At 32.5% G+C, this 20,493-nt stretch overlaps 2 protein-coding genes and 1 pseudogene across 2 annotated transcripts in view; all 3 read left to right on the forward strand.

Annotated features, from left to right (window-relative positions):
• Positions 1–5,345, forward strand: part of LOC140047001 (serine/threonine kinase-like domain-containing protein STKLD1) — a 30,187-nt gene extending 24,842 nt beyond the window's left edge. The window contains exons 20-21 of the mRNA XM_072091798.1: positions 622–701; positions 1,948–5,345. Of these exons, the coding sequence (XP_071947899.1) occupies positions 622–701; positions 1,948–2,043 (176 nt within the window). The 3' untranslated portion in view covers positions 2,044–5,345. The remainder of the gene's footprint in view (positions 1–621; positions 702–1,947) is intronic.
• A 679-nt stretch (positions 5,346–6,024) lies between these two features.
• Positions 6,025–8,745, forward strand: LOC140047723 (uncharacterized; annotated as a pseudogene).
• Positions 8,746–9,505: 760 nt separating this feature from the next.
• The window catches only part of LOC140047002 (uncharacterized), a 68,957-nt gene continuing 57,969 nt past the window's right edge, over positions 9,506–20,493 (forward strand). The window contains exons 1-2 of the mRNA XM_072091799.1: positions 9,506–9,683; positions 14,306–14,449. Coding sequence (XP_071947900.1) covers positions 9,599–9,683; positions 14,306–14,449 — 229 coding nt within the window. The 5' untranslated portion in view covers positions 9,506–9,598. The remainder of the gene's footprint in view (positions 9,684–14,305; positions 14,450–20,493) is intronic.

Raw genomic sequence — 20,493 nt, forward strand, 5'->3', positions numbered from 1 at the left:
ACAATTATGATTGCACATTCTCAGATCTCTACTAAGTTAGAGCCGTTTTCTTCTGGAAATATCAAAAGAATCTAATAATATTTGATTTACCACACACGTTTTATGTTTCCGACACCAGACAAGATGTCTACATTATCTATATTAGAACTGTTATAATTGGGATCAAACAATGTGACTTACTTCGTTAAAATTAGCTTAAACCGTTAGCTGTTAATTATATTAGTTGGATTAATTACAAGGAGACATAATTTAGCTGAGTAAATCAATGATATTGGTTCTTAATCAAAGACAAATACCAATTTTAAATTAAAAATATCTTTCTTAACTCTTAACAAAAAACATCAATTGGTATGTATGGTAGAACACTCAACAAATGAGAAATATGTTTTACAAATGCAGCCAACCCCTATTGAAGGGACAACGCTATTAGAGGAAGTTATCTCCAGGGTTTATCATTTCTTATGACCACATGCACAAAACATGGAGAGATCGGGCAGTAAACTGCCTAGGACACAGATTCTATGTGTGACCAGCTATATCAATAAATTTCTATAGTAATTCAGACATTCACATTTTCAGCCACGGATTAAGTATTTATAAATTTATTGTATTTGTTTTCAGATGATATGATTGAAAGTTTGAAGAGGTGCAAGGTGGCTGATATAATGAAAGAAACAGCAACAAAACATGCTTCTAATGAGGTAACCAAAAATGTTTTCTTATTATTTAAAAAACAAACATTGGCATATGATTGGTTGATTTTATACCACCTAGCATTGGTAATTTGGTTTTATAACATACCAAGTACACTTACCATTTGATTGGTTGATTTTGTTTATTCAATGGTAAAGGTGGTATTTTCTCAATGGGCAACACGTTCTCAAGATTTTTTTTTTAATGTGGTCCATATGCAAACTGAAAAACAACATGTACATCAATGGGTATCTTTCTATCTATTACAATCCAGTTATGTATATCATTTAGAATATACTTTGACAACACAACAATGTTCCTAACACAGACCAAAAAAAAAAAAAAGAATAACTAAAAATAACAGAGGCGATCATACGACGACATTTGCTTCTTGACAGTAATATATTACGCCTACACTTTGATATAATGTGATGAGTTTAGTAGTTAGATTACCATTCGATATTCCCAACATAGCCATAATGCAAATAAATTGCTAGTATACGTTCCGCATTCAATTGCTAGCACAGATATTTTTATTACGCAAATCAACAAGCATTTATGTTAATTACTTAATTCTCTATCCACTTGAAATTGATATTATTGTCGTATGTTTTTGGCTCTAAGATTTGGGATTAAATTATACTTTGACAATCAAACACTGTACCAGACATATTTACATTTATTATCGTATTTGTTGTGTCACTTGGGAAGAATAAGCTATTTTTAGCAAAACCACACCTATATACTGTATACTTTTTCTACGGTTGAAGTAAATTTATTTTACCTTTAATTTAAACAAATGTTAAGGTAGACATGCTACATTATTTTGCTACCTTGGACAAAATTCTCTTAACATTTGATTAAAAAATGAGAAGGACCACTTTACAGTTTTTGCAAAACATGGCCTTTACAATTTTGTATTGAATCTGTTAGGTAGTAGAGTAGGACACCTCATTTTGGACACTCCTATTCAGACTCTGTCCTGTGGAAAAAAATGAGTATTAACATTTTTTTTTACACTATGGTAAACTCTTCTCATTGGACACCTCTTTAAGGGAACTCTTCACATGCAGTGTTTTACTATATACATAACAACAAGGGGAGTAGGCTAGTTTCCCCTGATTATATTTTTTCTTTTCATCATCATATTTCTGTCGTTATTCAGACTTAACAAACAAAGAGCATTCCTGTAAAGGGTTTTTAAAATATTACTTTAGCTAATTTTGCAATAATATTTTTCATTTTTTACTACAGGATATCTTGGGGTATGTGCAGTCTGTTCAAGCCAAGCTTGGCATCGGGAAGCCACCAGCATCACGGCCAGTTTCAGCAAGAGTAAGGAACAAGTAAAGAGAGGTTACCAAATAAGGAATTGGCTGCAACTTCAATCATTAGTATTGCACATGTGTAAATGTCATACTCGCATTTAACAATATCATTTAATTTTTTTTTCATTTAATAACTACTATTGAGTGGATGGGCTTATTAGAATTATGTTATTTAAAGTTTGTTAATAACTGAAATGAGTTATTCAAAATATGTTCAAGAGAAGTAAATTAGGAATTGTAAATGGTTGAACAAGTGCGGCACTATTTACAGTATTCTTTGAGGTCTCAAGCAGTGGTTTGTTTTGATCAAATCCATCCTCATTTGAGGAAGTTTTGTTCAGGTCCTCCTCCACGTACCACAGCTTACCGTGAATGACAGATGGACCAGCCAGGGTAATTCGGAAAGATGCACTGGGTGCTTTAAAGTACACACTAGCCAGATGTACACACTAGCCAGATGTACACACTAAACCGCCAGTTTTAAGCCTACCATCAGAACTAATGTCAGGAAGACCCTAGACCATGTGCTGTTTTGACGCCTCTGCTTTATCCAGCCACTCGACTGTGCCATTTTAAAACTTCTGTATGTAGTCTACAATGGTGGATAAATGCCTAGATCTGAAAAATGCGTAAATCTTTTAGTTTTTGATGTTGAATTTTTATTTGACTGGAGCTGCTGTGGTCATTTGTTTATCATTTACGATTGTCTCCCTTTAGGCCCTTTGTTCATACAATTAATTCTACACAGGGAAAAAAATAGCACTTACATTTATTATCACAGAATAGCAGCCTAATTTCCTTAATGTCATCTTTGTGTTAACAGCATTTATTTAATCTTTTAATACTAAATTATAAAAACATCCGTTGTTGATTAACTTCATAGATAATTTTTTGTTTTTATGATTTTACTTGCCATTGTTATTTGAAATATTTTATTAATTTCTAATTTTATGAATTCATTATTGTGAATATGCGATAATATATTTTATTTTTTAATTGCATTTGAGGTTATTCATTATTATATTAAGCATCCTTTCTGACATTTATTATAGCAGAGCACCTCCTTGGAGATATCCCTATTAAGAGGATAAATTCCTGTGAAAAAAACAAGAGCATTTATATGTTTTAAAACTTTGGCAAACCCCTGTTCAAGAGGTACTCTTATTAAGGGGACACACTATTAAAGTGACACCCTATTAAGGAAACACCCTATTAAGGAAACACCCTATTTAAGGCAAAATCCTATTTAAGGGACACCCTATTAAAGGAACACCCTATTAAAGGGAAACCCTATTAAGGGAACACCCTATTATGGGAACACCCTATTATGGGAACACCCTATTATGGGAACACCCTATTAAGGGAACACCCTATTAAGGGAACACCATATTAAGGGGGCACCCTATTAAATGAACACCCTATTAAAGGGAACACCCTATTAAGGGAACACCCTATTATGGGAACACCCTATTATGGGAACACCCTATTAAGGGAACACCCTATTAAGGGAACTCCCTATTAAGAGGATGCCCTATTATGGGAACACCCTATTAAGGGAACACCCTATTAAGAGGATGCCCTATTAAGGGAACACCCTATTAAGGGAACACCCTATTAAGGGGACACCCTATTAAGGGAACACCCTATTAAGGGAACACCCTATTAAGAGGATGCCCTATTAAGGGAACACCCTATTAAGGGAACACCCTATTAAGGGAACACCCTATTAAGGGAACACCCTATTATGGGAACACCCTATTAAGGGAACACCCTATTAAGAGGATGCCCTATTAAGGGAACACCCTATTAAGGGAACACCCTATTAAATGAACACCCTATTAAGGGAACACCCTATTAAGGGGACACCCTGGTATAGCGGACACATTCCTTTCGACTGAAAGTGTTCGTTTTATAGCAGTTTTTCTATTGTAATTTGAAATAATTTATTGTGTTGCATCAATTTGTTCTCTATTATTTATGCTTACACTGAGATAATGCTATTACAATTACTATCCATTTTAGACTTGAAAAGTATTGAAAGTTCAATGGTCTAAAGGTAAGGGTTTGAGTTTATGGTAATACAATTTTCCCACCTTAACATTATTAATTATTATTTAATTATTTAATAAATATATTTATAATTTAACAATCATTCTTTATACTTATTAAAGAAAACATAGAGTAGAACCTCTCTTGAAAAACCTCTATTGAGGGGACACCCTTTAATTAATTATATACTTTCCTTTGAAACGAAACAAGAGGAAATATATGTTTTAACACAGCAGCCAACCCCAAGTTGGAGGGATATACTTTAAAGAGGACACATTGTTTGGTCCTGATGGTGTTACAGCTCTAACTGTATTAATAGTAAATACTAAATTTGGACTTTTAAGCGCATAACGCTTCACACAAAAATAAAAGTAATCCACAAAATAAATAAAATAAAAAAGAGCAATTGAAAATGAGAGTGACAGGCCATAAAATATATTAATAGATTAATTTAATGTTTTGATTAAATCTGTATCTATCTAGTGATGAATTTTTTTAAAAGACCAATGTATTAATAGCATAAAAATGTTATTAAAATATAACGCTTTCATTTTATTGAATAATTCCATTTACACTATAATAAATAATATTCATCTTCCGTCCTTACTAATATATATAATTATACAGACTAAGTTCTAGTATTAAGGTTTTTAACAAATTTGGTGTCTTTTAATCAAAGTAATTATTCCGTCCAAGTGATTTGCAATTTTCAATCGTCTATGTGTTAAATTTCAGAAATGCATTGATGTTTTCATCACCTTGAATATATTAACATTGTAATGTAAATGTAACAGCTATTTTCATCAATTTAATATTGTAGTACATGATGTGTGTATATAATGTGTCTATTGTTACAACAAAATTGTATATTTTAATGTGAAATTCTTTTTTAATTGAAATGAGTAATATTTATACTAAAGATATATGGAAATGTATTGAAATTTGTAATGACAATTTTATGAAACTTTTTAATGATTTATATAATTATTATATAATAATATCAACGTGCGATAACATGTTGCTGTTTGTTTGTACGAGAGTACTGGGTGTCATTTATTATTTTGGAAATAAATTTTAAGCCTATAAAGTGTTTAATCCGTGCACAACTTTTTTTGTTTTGTTATTTTTATTATGAATATTTTGTCATTTTCAGAGGGCAATAAATCCCAAGTATTTTCCTTATTGATTTCCATGCGTCATTATATTATCCACTGTAATCGTTATTCATCTCCATTATCGTGTTGTAAATTTGTATTTTCTCAGAAGGAGAAGAAAGCGGGACTAACGTTACATCATTTTATCAATAATAATTGTTTCTTCTTATTTTGCACTGTATTATGTACGTGTATTTCATTGTAATCTGTGTGTATTTAGTATACTAGAAGAATATGTACCACAGTGTTAATTGTTGCCCTGTGTGTATGTTTGCAATGTTACATAAACTGTTTTATCACTTTATGTCCAATACCACCACGGTGCGATATTGGCCACTGTATAGTATGGAATCTTTGCCATTGTACAGTATATGCAAGTATGATGCGTGCCGCGCTGCACGCACAAAGTAATGCGTGACGTTATATGTGTGTTTTCGAAATCTTTCTTATGGGTAACCATATGCAAGTTAAGTCAAAAGGCTCCTGTAGTCCAGCAACCGTCCAATTATTTAAACGTGGCACTATGTCCCCCTGCAGAGAAAATACGTCAACATTATCCAATTTGTTGATATTAAACGATGTGTTGATATTAAACGATGTATTTATACATTTCTTCGAATTTCTATTGTATTGCCATTCAGGTGATTTATGTTCTTATTGACAACTTTCTATGATGTCCCGATGTTTCAGAGAATTGTACAGTTATAATATATATGAATATTATTTCAACACCACAATATGGATGTATAATAATGTCATTTTTCAATATAACTATTAATGTGTATTGATTTCAAAGAAACATGCCGCCGTTTATTCATGAACATTTAATAACCCTGTTTTTCTCAGAAGTGAAAAGTGGTTTATCAGAAAAAGAATCAACGACGAATCGGATGTTGTTCGGTAATGTTTATGTTTCTTTTTAGTCCCTGTTTTTAGTATGTTTTTTAGTTGTCCGAAAACTTTGTGGACACCATCCGAAATATTTCTTGATTATTTTTTTTTTAAATCAAAACATTGAAAATGGTTATAAGTTCAGGAGAATTTTCGTTTCTGGATCTACTGTTGTGGAAAAAGTCGCGGCCACATAATAAGAACGTCTGATGTTAGCCAATTGTTAAAACTAAGCTTACGCCTTTATCCCATTTTAAGTACCTCTTTTCATAATCGTCTTAGTGATGAAAGAATCATTAACAGACCACACTTTCACCTCTCTTGACAATCACGTTAAGATATCAAGACGTTTTATTATAATGTTTATAACCGCCGTGGTTAGTAAAGAGGTCTCGCACAGGGTGAACACACCTATCTCCTCGGAAACCATGTTAATAATTAAGTAAAGGATTGTCTTCTCTAAATGTATTCTTTGGTGATTATTGATTTACCTAGTTATAACTTATATACCGTACATTTTCTTAAGCCAGACTTTGTAACCACAAGTAATGCAAGTGACCTCTGCTGGAAGACCTGCATTGAGAATATGTTTGCTGGTCCCAGATTCAGATAAGTTGGCCTAACTTTTCTTGAACATACGTGCAATAGAACATTCAACGACTATAAATATTTGATTCTACTAAGCACTATCGTATTGCTGCTTGACAATGAGTGTATGGAAATTAACCCCAGATTATTCGCTAAAAAGTCAATTAGCTTTGGAAAGACGTTGATAAAGTGTGTTTCAATGTATAGTGTAACATGAGAGAATCCTTGATAAATGAAGGAAAGATGTCGCACAAAAAACATCCGAGAGGTAATTTGCATAATGTTTGTGTAATTGCATGTATTTACAGTGTTTAAACAATGGAACATTGAAGAGACTGCTCGAATGAGAAAGATTCTTGAAAACAAATCTTTCTATCAATACAGCATTTACTAATGTTACATAAAGACAAATTAAGTTAAATCTGAAATATGATTATGTATTCGCAGCGCCAGGGGTCTTTTTGAATAAGCCCTTCTCATGCAAGGGGAGAAAAAAAGCAAACTTGTTTGATTACGATATAATACGATAGGCCTACGTACTTTTGTCCATAGGAAATTCTTATGTATGTGTCAAACGCCTACTAAATATTGTTTTGCTAAAACCAAATGTTGAAACAAATAAAAATGGACAAAAATAGGAAAATTATGTTGAATCGGTTTTTTTGTACATAATTGAGTTCTTACATCTGTTTTTTTTTTTGTATTTTTTATTTAGGCCTATAGCAGTAATATTAAATCTACTTTCAAGAGTAGGCCGAAATATGATGTCATAGGCCTAGGTATAACAAATTATGTTCCATTTTTATTTCGTTTTTAACCAGGTGCAAGAAGGTCACATTGCGAAGACGGTAAAACGTGTATTAACAACGTCCAACCCATTTATGACTACATTGACAGAGAGCTGAAATCAGTAAAGATTGGGTTATCCAATGCCGAAAGGCAGCTCTACGGAGGAGCTCATCCTATTCATTTCCTTACACACGTGGAGGGCATCTTGAAAACTAAACACAGGATTAAAAGCATCAAAAGAGCGGTTGCTGTTGTAGGGTCTACGCAAGATTTGGACATGTTTATCGAAATTTGCACTGATATAGGCCTACAAAGACCAGGTAAAGATGTCGAGTTCACACAATTTCTGAAGAATTTTCAAGACGGATTGAAGATGGCGTTGAAAACCTGTGTTGAACTTCTTGAAGAAATCAAAGCCATTGACGCCATTGCGAAGAAGTTCTGCGGTAACTACAGACAGTTGCGTGATGGAAGTTTAGAGTTAGAGTGGATGGTGGAGATTAATAAGGAATTTAAAAACACTCTTTCAGATGTTCACAGCCTTCTTGACCATTCTGGCACTTCTTTGAAGACAAACTTATTTAGTTCCAACTTTTTGTCAGTTGAAGTTTCTAAAACGTGTGACACCGTCGTTTACCCACTATTACGATTGGTTCCCGATGTCTTCCAAAAGTTGTATCATATGATTTTTCTTATAGGAAGATGGCGGTTGAACGATCAGCTTTGCCTCGAGGATATACAATTGAAACTGATTAAACTCAAACACATTCAGCGCATCAGAGAGGAAGAATATAGTGTCTTAGAAATAGATCATGGTAGCATTCTTAGTGACATCGTTGAAAAACGTATTCGTGTTAAACTCAGAGAAAATCGTGAAATCATCAACCGGATTAACACAGACGTTTAGAATGGAGATGGTGAGATCTGAGAAAGAAATTCAAGAAAGAAAACGTAACGTGTCATCGGGCGTGTCATCGACGTCACACATCACAAAAGAAATAAAAGTTCTTCAGGAAAAATACAAGTCATTGACTATGTCATTTCTATTAAATGAGCAAGATCTAAAAATAAAATTGATGGAAAAAGAGAATCTTGTAAACACGCTTGAAGATATGCAAACTCATGTAACTGCGTCAAACAAGTTAGGAGTAGAAAAAATTGAAATGATGAAAGAAATCAAAATGATAACAAATAAGATTCGTCAACTGGAGATGATGTTTTATCGAAAGACACGCTCTTTTAAACTGATTTAATGATAACAATAATAATGTGTATACATTCTTTAATGTTCATCTTGTTATTTTTGTGTGGTGAATAAATAAAAGGAAATTGCAAGGTGCAGTATATGGGTTTTGTTTGCATTGTACACAATTCTTGTTAAAAAATATCTGAAAAAAACTGTTTTATGATTACTAAATTATCTACAATCAAATAGCGCTTTAATATAATAATAAATAAATAATAGTTTCACGATTACATGTTTATGCGATCGCATATATTTATTTATTTAGTTAAATTTATCTACCTATGTAATACTATCGAGCGGGGATACTACGTCGTAAAAGGAAGCGCAGCTTTAACACTAAAATATTAAATCATCATCCCGGTAGCAGCCTAATACAATCCATATACGACTAGGCCTAATACATAAAACATGTCTAAATGGTCAAAATATTGATCCAATTTATGTATATTTAGTATATTATAGGCTAGTTATTTGATTAATAACCGTCTTTGACCTTATTGTGGCAGATGGTAGCTACCTAGCTGCTTATGAGCAATTGGTATTAAATCATGCTATTGTTTTTGGTCTCTTTCCTAACAATTGATTGGCCAACATTTTTAAAATACGACAATGAAATGAGAAGTGGATGACATTTATATTTATTACACTTCAAATAATTTCACACACGAAACCATGGAAACGGAAATCTATGCCGTGACATCAAAAAGAGAGGCAGTGTGTAGTGACGTCACCAAAGAGCGCACTCAGCACATACTGTAAAAAACTTAGCATACGATAACAACATAGACGGAGGAGATGATGGAACGTACTTAAATATCTTGTTTATAGTCTTCAACATTTTGGCGATACCTTTTATTATCATGACTCCAACTGGAAATTATATGCTTTCTTTGGGTATACTATTTCTTCAAATTTCGGCTTTATCATGTAATCATTTCAACAAAGGTAAGAAGACCGTACGTTTTTACCGTGCGTGTGTTGCGAGTCAGGCTACATTGTTGATGTCTTCGGTCGATATCTTGACGGGAATAAGTAGATTGTTTCGGCAAGAAATTGTCAACAGCTGTTCGTCCGGGTGTATGTTGTGATGCCTAGCCTACGCCCCCGTATTGCTGATTCTAGGCCTAATGATTTGTTCTGCCCGTGAATCCTGTTTGATTAACAACCTTTATTGTTTAAAACTGCAGGCTTCAGACTTTCAGAATTGTTATTGTATTGAATGTTATTGTATTGAATGTTATTTTATGAAACATATAGCTTGGCCTATTGTAATTTTTTTTTAAATGAAAATTACATTTTTTGATGTATTTCGATATTCAGCTTTATTTTTGATAATTTCATATAATATATTATACTTATTATAGCCTAATTCAACTATTTCAAAAGTTGCAATAAAAGTATTTATCTTAAAGTTTATCTTCATCTTATCTATAGTATTAGTATCTATAAAATAGGTTCTACTACTAAAACTGTACTATCTAGGCCTGCCTAGTGACTAGCTACTATAGTAATATACTAGGCTAATTCTACTACAGTAGTATTTAACTAGTAGTAATGTAGTTTTTTTAAAAACTGACTAACTAAAACTAAAACCCACCACTATTCCTTCGAGGGTTTGTTACTCTTCTTAACATTACTCCATGCATGTCAGTATGTACGCGAAGGTGCCACATTTACGGGGTATATTTTTGTAGGTCTGGTTGTTTGGACTGCTATAGTTTTTTTTTAAACTTTACTGTAAACCCCAGAATTGTCTGTACCACATGTTTGTGAAGTGCTTTTAAATGAATCATGCTTATTACTGACCTGATCTAAACTTCAGATACATATCCTGCTCTTTTTGTCTCGGAAGGGTCCTTACAAACCATACAATATGTTAACTACAGTAACATAATTTATCTACTTAAACTGTTATCAGGTCAAACAGACTGTATTTTTACATCTGTTAGCTGTTTTGCAGCTTTAGAATGCATAACCTGAATGTGCAATGTATCCCCACCCCCTCCCATTATGATGGATGGATGGTTACTTTTGTATGGCATGTGATATCAACCAATCAAATGGGAAGGATGTACACTTACTGTATATTAACAATATACAGACTTAACTATTGTGTGTAAAAATCATTGTAGAAACTGTTCGGAATACTGTACTATACGAAACAGCAACTCATGTTGACTGTACTGTCATTACATAATTTTATGATTAGAGGGTCTGTTGCATTATAAACTTTGATCGAAATAAAATTACTGCTAAAGATCTATGCTAATTTTTATCGGTATTATAGAAGAATGAACGCTCTGTTTGTCACTTTCACATTGTCTACTTCAATCTTACACTATGTGTGACTAATGTGTTACAATTTACTGTACATGCACAGCAGAATCACTGGCGTATGTATTATCATTGTGAATACTGTCTTTTTACATAATAATGGTATTCTGTATTGTATACTGTAGGCCTACTGACTTCTACTCGTGTATTTTTTTATTCTGTCGGCAGTAAAAGAGTACAGATGTAATATACAGTAAATAGTTTGGTATTTGTTTCATGAGTCTTTCAATGCGTGCCAGTTGCTACTTTGCATCTTCTGAATGTCTCCCCTATCTAGCACCCTCTTCTCAATGTCTCTTCTATTCTCAATGACTTCCCTTACTCAGCAGGTTGAACGCCTCTTGGGTATTGCAATCATTTCTATACAGTATTACTGTATCAATTTTTATTTGTTAAGTATCACTATCAGTTTAAAATACTGTCTCTATTTCATGTTTGCAGCCATTTTTTGACCTATTAAGGGTATGTTCAGACTCACGGAGTTACGGTGGAGTTATCTACGCAAGGCGTACGGTAATCCGTGGCGTTAAAAGTCAAGGTGTTCAGACACAACGATTAGCATTTCAAACGTCTTGCGTTTAAAGCGGAAGTTCCGTCATACCGAAACGGCCGATGGGATACATACACACAACAACAGAGCTGAGAGTGACACACGCGAAAGTTTACAACACAGCTAGGCCTAGCAATATAATACAATGTTACCTTCAAATGTAATGGTTTTTTTGCCGATTTTTTTGCAAATCCTTACAGAAGATAGTAATTTCGAACATAATTATTACACGGACAATGACTTTGCCATTATTTGTATGATTTTAATTAATTTTGTGAAATCATGTCGCCGACGCCAACTTCGTCAGGAAGAATTTTGCAGTTTAGATGCAATTTCTTTAAAAAACAGCCATCTTGTTGACGGCGCTAGCTTTCCAATTTCTAATTTCTATCTTATCTATAAATTCAGGACTGCCCCATAATGAAATCAAATCAGCCACTTCTGTACTTTTCCATGTAACGCGTTTCATTCGAATGTTGCTGTTGATCTAGGCTAGCTCGAGGAATAGGCTATATTGTTTTGCTATTAAAAAAAACCGCGCGAATAGACTGCTGCTAATTGCGGTCGTGTCTTTTCATTGGCTGACGTTGACCGGAGGTTGAAATCACTGATGCATCAATGGATTAGCCTTATGAAATCTACCCTCTCCCGCTGGAGTTATTAACGCCACTGGCGCGGAGTAACAGCTCCCTAACGCTAATCCGCGGCATGGTTCAGACAGAAAAATATGTATGCCGCGTACATAACTCCACCGTAACTCCGTGAGTCTGAACATACCCTAAGGCTCTACACTATAAAACTAGTTTGACTATACAAAAGTTTAATGTGCCGAAATATGATACTGTATGCCCAAATGGTAGTGATCCTTTCACATTTGTTTACAGTGATAATATGTGTTTATTTGTCAAATAATCAAATAAATAGTTGTTGATTTTTAATTCTAATTACAATACATTATCACATTTAGAATTCAGAATTGTTAATCTGTATCAAGGTAAAGTACTGTATGGTACATTAGTGTTTAATGCTTATATACAGTTATGAATGAATCAATTATTTAGGCTGTTTTTTGAATACTGTATATTTCTGATACTTTACTAATAGTAGTACAGATACTGATGATACAGTAGTATAATATCAAAGGCTTCGCTACACTACTATCAAAACTACTGCACTTCAAGAGTTCAATATGCTAATTAGCTTGCCTAGAATTGATGAAAAGATCTATGGACTCTGCTTTAATGAGGAGAATACTGTACATTATGCTAATGAGGTGTTTCTTTGGTAATATCAACAGATTGCTGGAAACAAATGAATAACAAGTATAAGATGTTATATAATACTCTTTTTGTTTATCAATCCATATGACTAATTGTGTGTATTATTTATAAATTATGAATCTAATAAATTAAACGGAAATGTCATTGTCAGTAACAAAAGGAAGAGGGACGGGAGTGGAATGTGGGTTGTTAATTTATAACGTTGACATTGTACGATGCATAAAAATTTTAAAAAAGAAGCTGCAATTCAAAGTGGGGTATTGAAACGAAGATGAGTGGATATGTATAAACTTTAACAAGAGAAATTTTTTTTTTTCCACAACTAAATACATTTGCTTTTGAATTTTTTCTTGCCAATAAAACTGAATGAAATGTATACTAAACAGATACATCTAACTGTATGTGGATGAGAATGGTATGGGATAGAAGTGCACCCGATGGTAATCTCCATAATGGTGGAGAAAGTGGCCTTAGAAAAAAAATGGCTATGGGCTTGTTGTAAAAAAGCCTGCAATGATTGGCACATACTGTATCAAAATTATGGAACTATCTCCCTGTTATAAATAAAACTTTCCGTATCACTTAAAAAAAATCTGTAAAACTAAAACATTACCTATAGCCATTTAAAAAACTTGCTTTTGTTATGCTCAAAATGTTATCTCTTTCTTTTTTTGACTTATTTTATTGTTTACTGTTTTTTACAGTATTTCTTTTTATGTATTTTGCATATTTGTATTGTTGTAGGGGCCCTCATAAGAAAGACAAGCTATTGCTTCTAGTGCGGGCCCCAGTTATTTTTTTCAAATAACTGAATAAATGTGTATGAAGGAATGAATGCTTGCTATACTCTCTTATCTATTCAGTGACAGGATCTACTAAATCACTTCTTTACAGTATACTGTAGTAATACCATATTTCCTTCTGTACTGTATAGCTGTACAGTAGCTATGCACAAGGTGTGCTGAACTATACAACATTAATTAACCTTCCAAAAAGCTGGTTACAAAACTTGCATTACTGCAGACTATTACAGTATTATAAAGCCCTATATTTTTGTGCTCCTCTAACTAATGTTTGTGACAACACAATTTTTACCGAAGTATTTATGAGTGAAAGGGTTGAGTGTGCTGTGAGTGTTTGTCATACAGTATACAGTAAATTCATGAATACTGGATACACTGTTAGTACTTAATTACATTGTGATTCAATGGGGTTTATCATTTTCATTTCTGTCTCCTATTCTTTGTGACTTGAGTTTCAAAGTTGGTCTCCATCCGCACACTTTATTTGAGACATTTTATTTGATTCTACTGTGTAATTTATAAATGTTGTGTTTTATATTGCGGTAAAACAAGCAAACAAAATACAAGCTATATTTTTAATGTTTTCTTTTTCTTTCAAAGAACAATTCATACGATGCCCTCGTCCCAATATATGTAAACAACTGGGCCGTGATCGTTGTACAGATCCATACATTGGTTGCGGCGATTGCCTCCAAAGCTTTGTAGAGGAGAGTGATGGATCGTGTAGGAAAATTTACAATAATGGTAAGTCTATTCAGAACACAATTTTGATTTCAAAATTTACTGTATAAAGGGTCTTTCTCACCTGTTCCGGGCCGTCGCCGGCAAATCCAATCGAACGTCAATGTTTTGTTTTTATTCGCGGCTATGCGCATAGCGATTGGCGCATAACCGCATGGAGCGAAACAACAAAAGAAACATTGACGTTCGATTCGCCGGACCGGAACCGTGCCGGATAGGAAATTTAAGACCATTTAGTCAAGTACTTGTAGCAGTAAAAACATAATTTGACATTTTTAAGTTTGTTGAATTTGCATAAAATATCAATTGTATTGTATATTACATGTTTGTAATAATTAATGTTTTGTTTAAAGCTGTACATAATTTTTAGATAACTCAAATAATTTGTGCTGATGAAATATGAATGCTGAATAATGGATATTTTAACAATTTAACAAGATTTTTTTTTAAGATTTCGAATGTCCACAGTCTAATTTCTGTTTTTTTTCTCTTTTCATTGGGACAAATCACTATAAAATAAAGTGTGTGAGTGCTATTATAACTTGTGTGGTAGAATAAAAAATTGTAAAAGATATTTTACTGTATGTTTAGTTTCTATTGTTTTTATGAATGAACTTTGCGCCAATCTTTACAATCAGCTCTACACATCCTTGATTAATTTTGATGGAATTATTCATTAAAACATGTATTTCTGAATTGTACAGTTAACCTTTCATTTTGTGGATAAGACAATTTTCTAGTTTCAATTAATACGGTAATTTAGTAATTTAACTTTATGAAATTGGATGTTTTTCTTGTTGTCACTTTTTCAGATTGCCATAGAATATGGTTACGGTATAAATATATATGGGTATCTATTTTGGAGTTTATGTTTTTGTATTAGCTTTTGTTTGTTTATTAAATTTAAATTAAATAATCAACTAACCTACTAAGTGTAATACATGTTTAACTTGTTCTGTTTGATTTAAAAAAAAATTATAATTTCATACTTGAAAAATTAAAATGATTTTCATTTTGTCCAGATTTAAATATTTTTCTTGTTGAAAGATATAGATTGTTGTATTAAAATTCTTATTGATTTATAACATTTTTATAAATGGTTGTCACTTCATAGATGAATTTTTAATTAGTATTCAGCCTGTACAGTAGTAAGTTAATATGAAGTAAATGTGAAAAATTCAAGTCATAATGCCATGTTACTGTCGGTATTGAGTCTCATCTGGTTTTATGAGATTTCTGACCCGATGTTTTGACTTGATGAAGGAAAACAAGCAACGAATAGTCTTAATTTTATTTTTAGTTTGAATTCAAACTAGATTTCATGGAATTGCCAGCTTACTTACATTTAGTATTAGTAGTTACTTAATTTTGAACTGACCTAATATTGTACAGTATGTAGTATTCATCTGTACAACAAATAAAAACAAAACAAACATTGTTTGTTATTGATTACAAATTTATTATATTAAATCATTGATCAATTGTTGTATTTTTATTAGGTAACATTGATATAGTTTCTATAGTAAATTATTTTTCATACATAGGTTGCTCACTACGGTATATGCCTTGTATTTGAATATCCTTGGTCTATAATAATAACTTTCTCATACACTCATAATCTTAAATAATCATTGTAAATCTTATTAATAAATAATACTGTATTAACAATGATATGAAAAAATAAAGTCTCTATAGTAATTGAATTGTTTTGCATAAGACATTACTGTATGAATAGCCTACAGTAGATGGTCATTTTCAATGCATTTTCATTAATGCATTCCCATATCATTCAGAAGAATATTAATCTTCAATATTAAATAACATTGCCTATACTGTAGTAAATTACAATAGATTGTTTTTTAGTACATGAATAGGTCTTGTCAAAACAGAATAAAGTCGCATTCCTATAAAAGTAAATTATAGAATTTTTCATAGAGCACTATCAGTACATGTACAGTATACTGTAGGTCTTATAGTAAATGCATTCAATGCATTCTCACAAAGTCAAATTCCTATAAAGTATAATAAATTAGATTGTTTTTTTTATTATAATTTGTATTGTACTGGTTTTTAATACTAATATAGACTACATGGTTTTTAGTAACTTTTCAGTGCATTCTCATAAAGTCACTATAAAAAATATTATTTTTCATTGAATAATAAATAGCCTATGGTCTTACTAGTATCTTTCCAATGCATTCTCATGCCATTCAGAAGAATAGCATTTCAGATATTAATTGATTTTAGCTGGCAACATTATTAATTTGTATATTATGTCTACTCTAAATGCATCTTGTTGACTGTAGGCTATTCCATTATATATGATATTTACTTTGAATACATACTCGGCATGTGTGGGTGTATCCTACAGCACTGTTTGTTGATAAGTACCAGTTATAGATTAACAATAATAATTGTATTAATGTGAAAAGGCTTGTTTAGTTTACCCAGTTCAACTTTAACAATAGCCATATTCTCCGATAAAAAAAAAAGAGAGATATATAACTTTGATAAATAGAAAATTAGTTGAGCATAATTAATTAATTTAATAGTACATTAAAGTTCATAAACCATGCTTTCAGTTTCAGATTGATATCCAAAAACAATTTCTTTTCAAGACATGGACGTTACATTAACGTTATACAATATTAACCCAAATATGCTAGTGATATGCCCAAATATGGTAGTCATGACATCATCATTTTCATATGGGCAATCACATTTTTTTGTCACATAAAGTTTGATAGTGTAGACAGAGCTTAACACCATTCATACTAAAATTGAAAAAATTCATCTCCTTCCCAAAATATTTTTGAAATCAAATTTTCGTTTTTAGTGAAGGTGAAGATAAACGTTGAACTTACCAACGTTTCGTGCGTTAGCATCGCACTTTTTCAAGGTAGTGGTGTCAGCTTGATTTGCCGACACTGATCATGGCATAGTCACGTGAACAAGAGAGGATGGCAAAGATTTCAATTAGAAAAACTGATAACAACATGAACAGAGACCAAGGAGGAAAGTGGCTGCCAAACGTATGTGATGACCTGTTAGAAGTGAGACGGCCGGCCGAGGCGGACCCCTCTGGGATTCACCCAGAGGTATTCAAGTAATAACTCAGAGAGGGCGCATGTCACAACAACATCACGTGACTATGCCATGATCAGTGTCGGCAAATCAAGCTGACACCACTACCTTGAAAAAGTGCGATGCTAACGCACGAAACGTTGGTAAGTTCAACGTTTATCTTCACCTAAAAACGAAAATTTGATTTAAAAAAACTATTCATACTGTATAACAGTACACACTCAATTGAGCATCCCAAAACATGAGACAAGAAGTAGCTTTAAAATTAACATCACTATTTACATCATATAGTTTGGCCATCATTGTTTTAAATGCATTTGTAAGGTTTGCAAAGCCTTTTACAATGTTATGGTTTCACAGTTTCAATTATAAATGCCTCCTAATTAAACATTGCTGAAACTCTTCATCCTGTCTTTCACTTAATTATCTTATAATCTTCCACTGATCAGCACCACATCCCACTCATCTCGTCAAGGAAAAGTCATATTAAGTTAAACATATACTATATATTTTATCTTTTAATAATCCTTCTCTCAGTGATCAGTAGCCACAAGATATAAGTGGTGAGGTTTTCACAAGAAAAGGGAACCATTTCTGTTCAAGCCACTGGGTTGTCAAAGACCTGTGAAAAAGTGGTCAGGTTGAAACCTTACCAACCATACTGGTGGTTACGGCCCTTATTCTATTTTTTTCTTTATTTGAAAAATGCATAGTTTTATATAGAAGAGTACAGTATGTAGGTTTGCGTCAGGGAGCTAATGAAATTTACCAATTTGTAATCAAGAGATCTGCACTCGCGTCCCACCTACAGTAAGAATTACATTTTTGTTGATGTTTCTGATCATTAACAAGTGGACACATTTCAAGATGGAGTTACAAGCCACAATCTTATGTTCATTGTCTGATTCGGTAGATCATAAATAAATTAGTTGGCATTTCTTGCAACACAGTCAACATTGATCTTCCATTTCTCAACCTCGAGTACAATTCAATAGGGCAAAACAGGCTAATAATAAAAATGCAAGCTCTGTCTACACTATCAAACTAGTTTGACAAAAAAAGTGTAATGTGCCCAAATATGGTAGTGATATGCCCAAATATGGTAGTGATATGACATCATCATGTCCATATATGGGCACATCACATTTTTTTGTCACATAAAGTTTGATAGTGTAGACAGAGCTTTAGAACATGATGTAACTGGATCATTTGTACTTTAATCCTGGCAAAGAGTATCCTTTAAAATCTTTTCATCTTTACAATTTGCCGACATATAAAGTAATGAAACATACTTTAATCTCTGTATTTGCACTCTGTTTACAGTTTTATAGTGAATATGGCTATCGCATATACGATAATTAAGTCAGTAGTGCCGGCCGTGTAGCACTAATTGAGTTCATATTTGAAATGTCATCCATTGTTTTGTTGTACCGGAATAGTGTTGGTGGATTTTCAAAGAAAGCACTTTTTTTCATTTCAATTCAACTCCGTTATAACAGTGTATGTTTACTTTGAATATAATCAATTGCAGCTACAGTACTGTGTACAGTATTATTTGTACAAATTTTTGTATTTTTAAGAATTACAAAATTATGCGTCATTTTGACTTTTTATATTTCAATAAACACACTTAGGTCACTAATGAGCATTCTGATAAATCTTGCATTACCATTTGAAATACATAAATTTACTATACCATTGAAATGTATTTAATGGAATATTTAGTTTAGTTTAGAATTTATATATATAAAGTCACCTTTCTAAGCAATCTACCTGTTGGTGGCTGGACATGTAACCAACTTGCCATTATAGGGCATTGTCTATAGGCAATGAGATATACTGTAGTTGTACAGTAGGCCTGCTACAGTATACCATCCTGAGGAGGTATTGTCTTCACAGTAGATAGCTGTAGGGTGTACTGAAACTCTAAATACAATGAGTGAAATGTTATGATAGAAATAGACCATTAGTTTCTAGGCCCAATAGAATGTTATAATAATATTAATAATAAGAATAATATAATGTGTAATGGAATATCTTCTATATGTTTCTCCTCCACAATTATTAATCGGCCAAGATGCATACAATTTTATTCTGTTATTCATTCTATCAATTCTCTTTCCTGTATGAGAAGTAACTTAATGTTATGTACTGTATATAATTATGTTTATTTATATGATTTGTGTGTGCATTATTCAATGCAAGAGCCATCCAATACCAATGATTATTATGCGTTGTCAAGCTGTAAACACGTTGATAACATTCACAGTAGAAAATATTTTGCATTATCCTTCTCTGAAAATGACTCATCTTTATAGTGAAAGACTATTATCATAAATTGCAATTTAAAAGGGAAAAAATGTTTTTAAAACTAAAATACATTCATACGTTCATTTATTTCATCAGGACACATTGAAATACTAGAGGGTCAACTAGGGATGGCGAAGTGATGGGAACAGGGAATAATAAGAATAATTATTGTATAATTTAAGATGAAAACCACATGAGAACACATATGTTTTTTTAAATACTGTATAAATGTTACAAATTGCTATCAAAATGTAATGTTTAAAATTGTTTTGCATACAAAAAACGTTTATAGATATATGCTCACTCTGCTGCAACGCAGACAGAGCAGTGAGTGACGTGAATAGCGTAGGCATGGCTTTAAACTGATTTGATCGGCCAATGTAACACAGCCATGCTTCTTATCGATGGTGGCTCGCATTTTGAGATGTGATTGTGTTGGAGTTGTCTCTCTAGTTGTGTAATAATAATAACTCTATGGTTTGGCCATGAGATTGTGAATGTGCAGTTTTCCACATAATCAAATATATATTGTATACAAATATCACACTAGGTTTAAGACCTTTGAACTTTTAATGCCATCTCAAGATTACGGTTTATTAATTTTCACAGCTTCTCTGCCGCCACAGTGAAATTACTAAATTGTCTCTAACCTT

Source organism: Antedon mediterranea, chromosome 4, assembly GCF_964355755.1.
Source record: "Antedon mediterranea chromosome 4, ecAntMedi1.1, whole genome shotgun sequence".
Lineage (NCBI taxonomy): Eukaryota > Metazoa > Echinodermata > Crinoidea > Comatulida > Antedonidae > Antedon > Antedon mediterranea.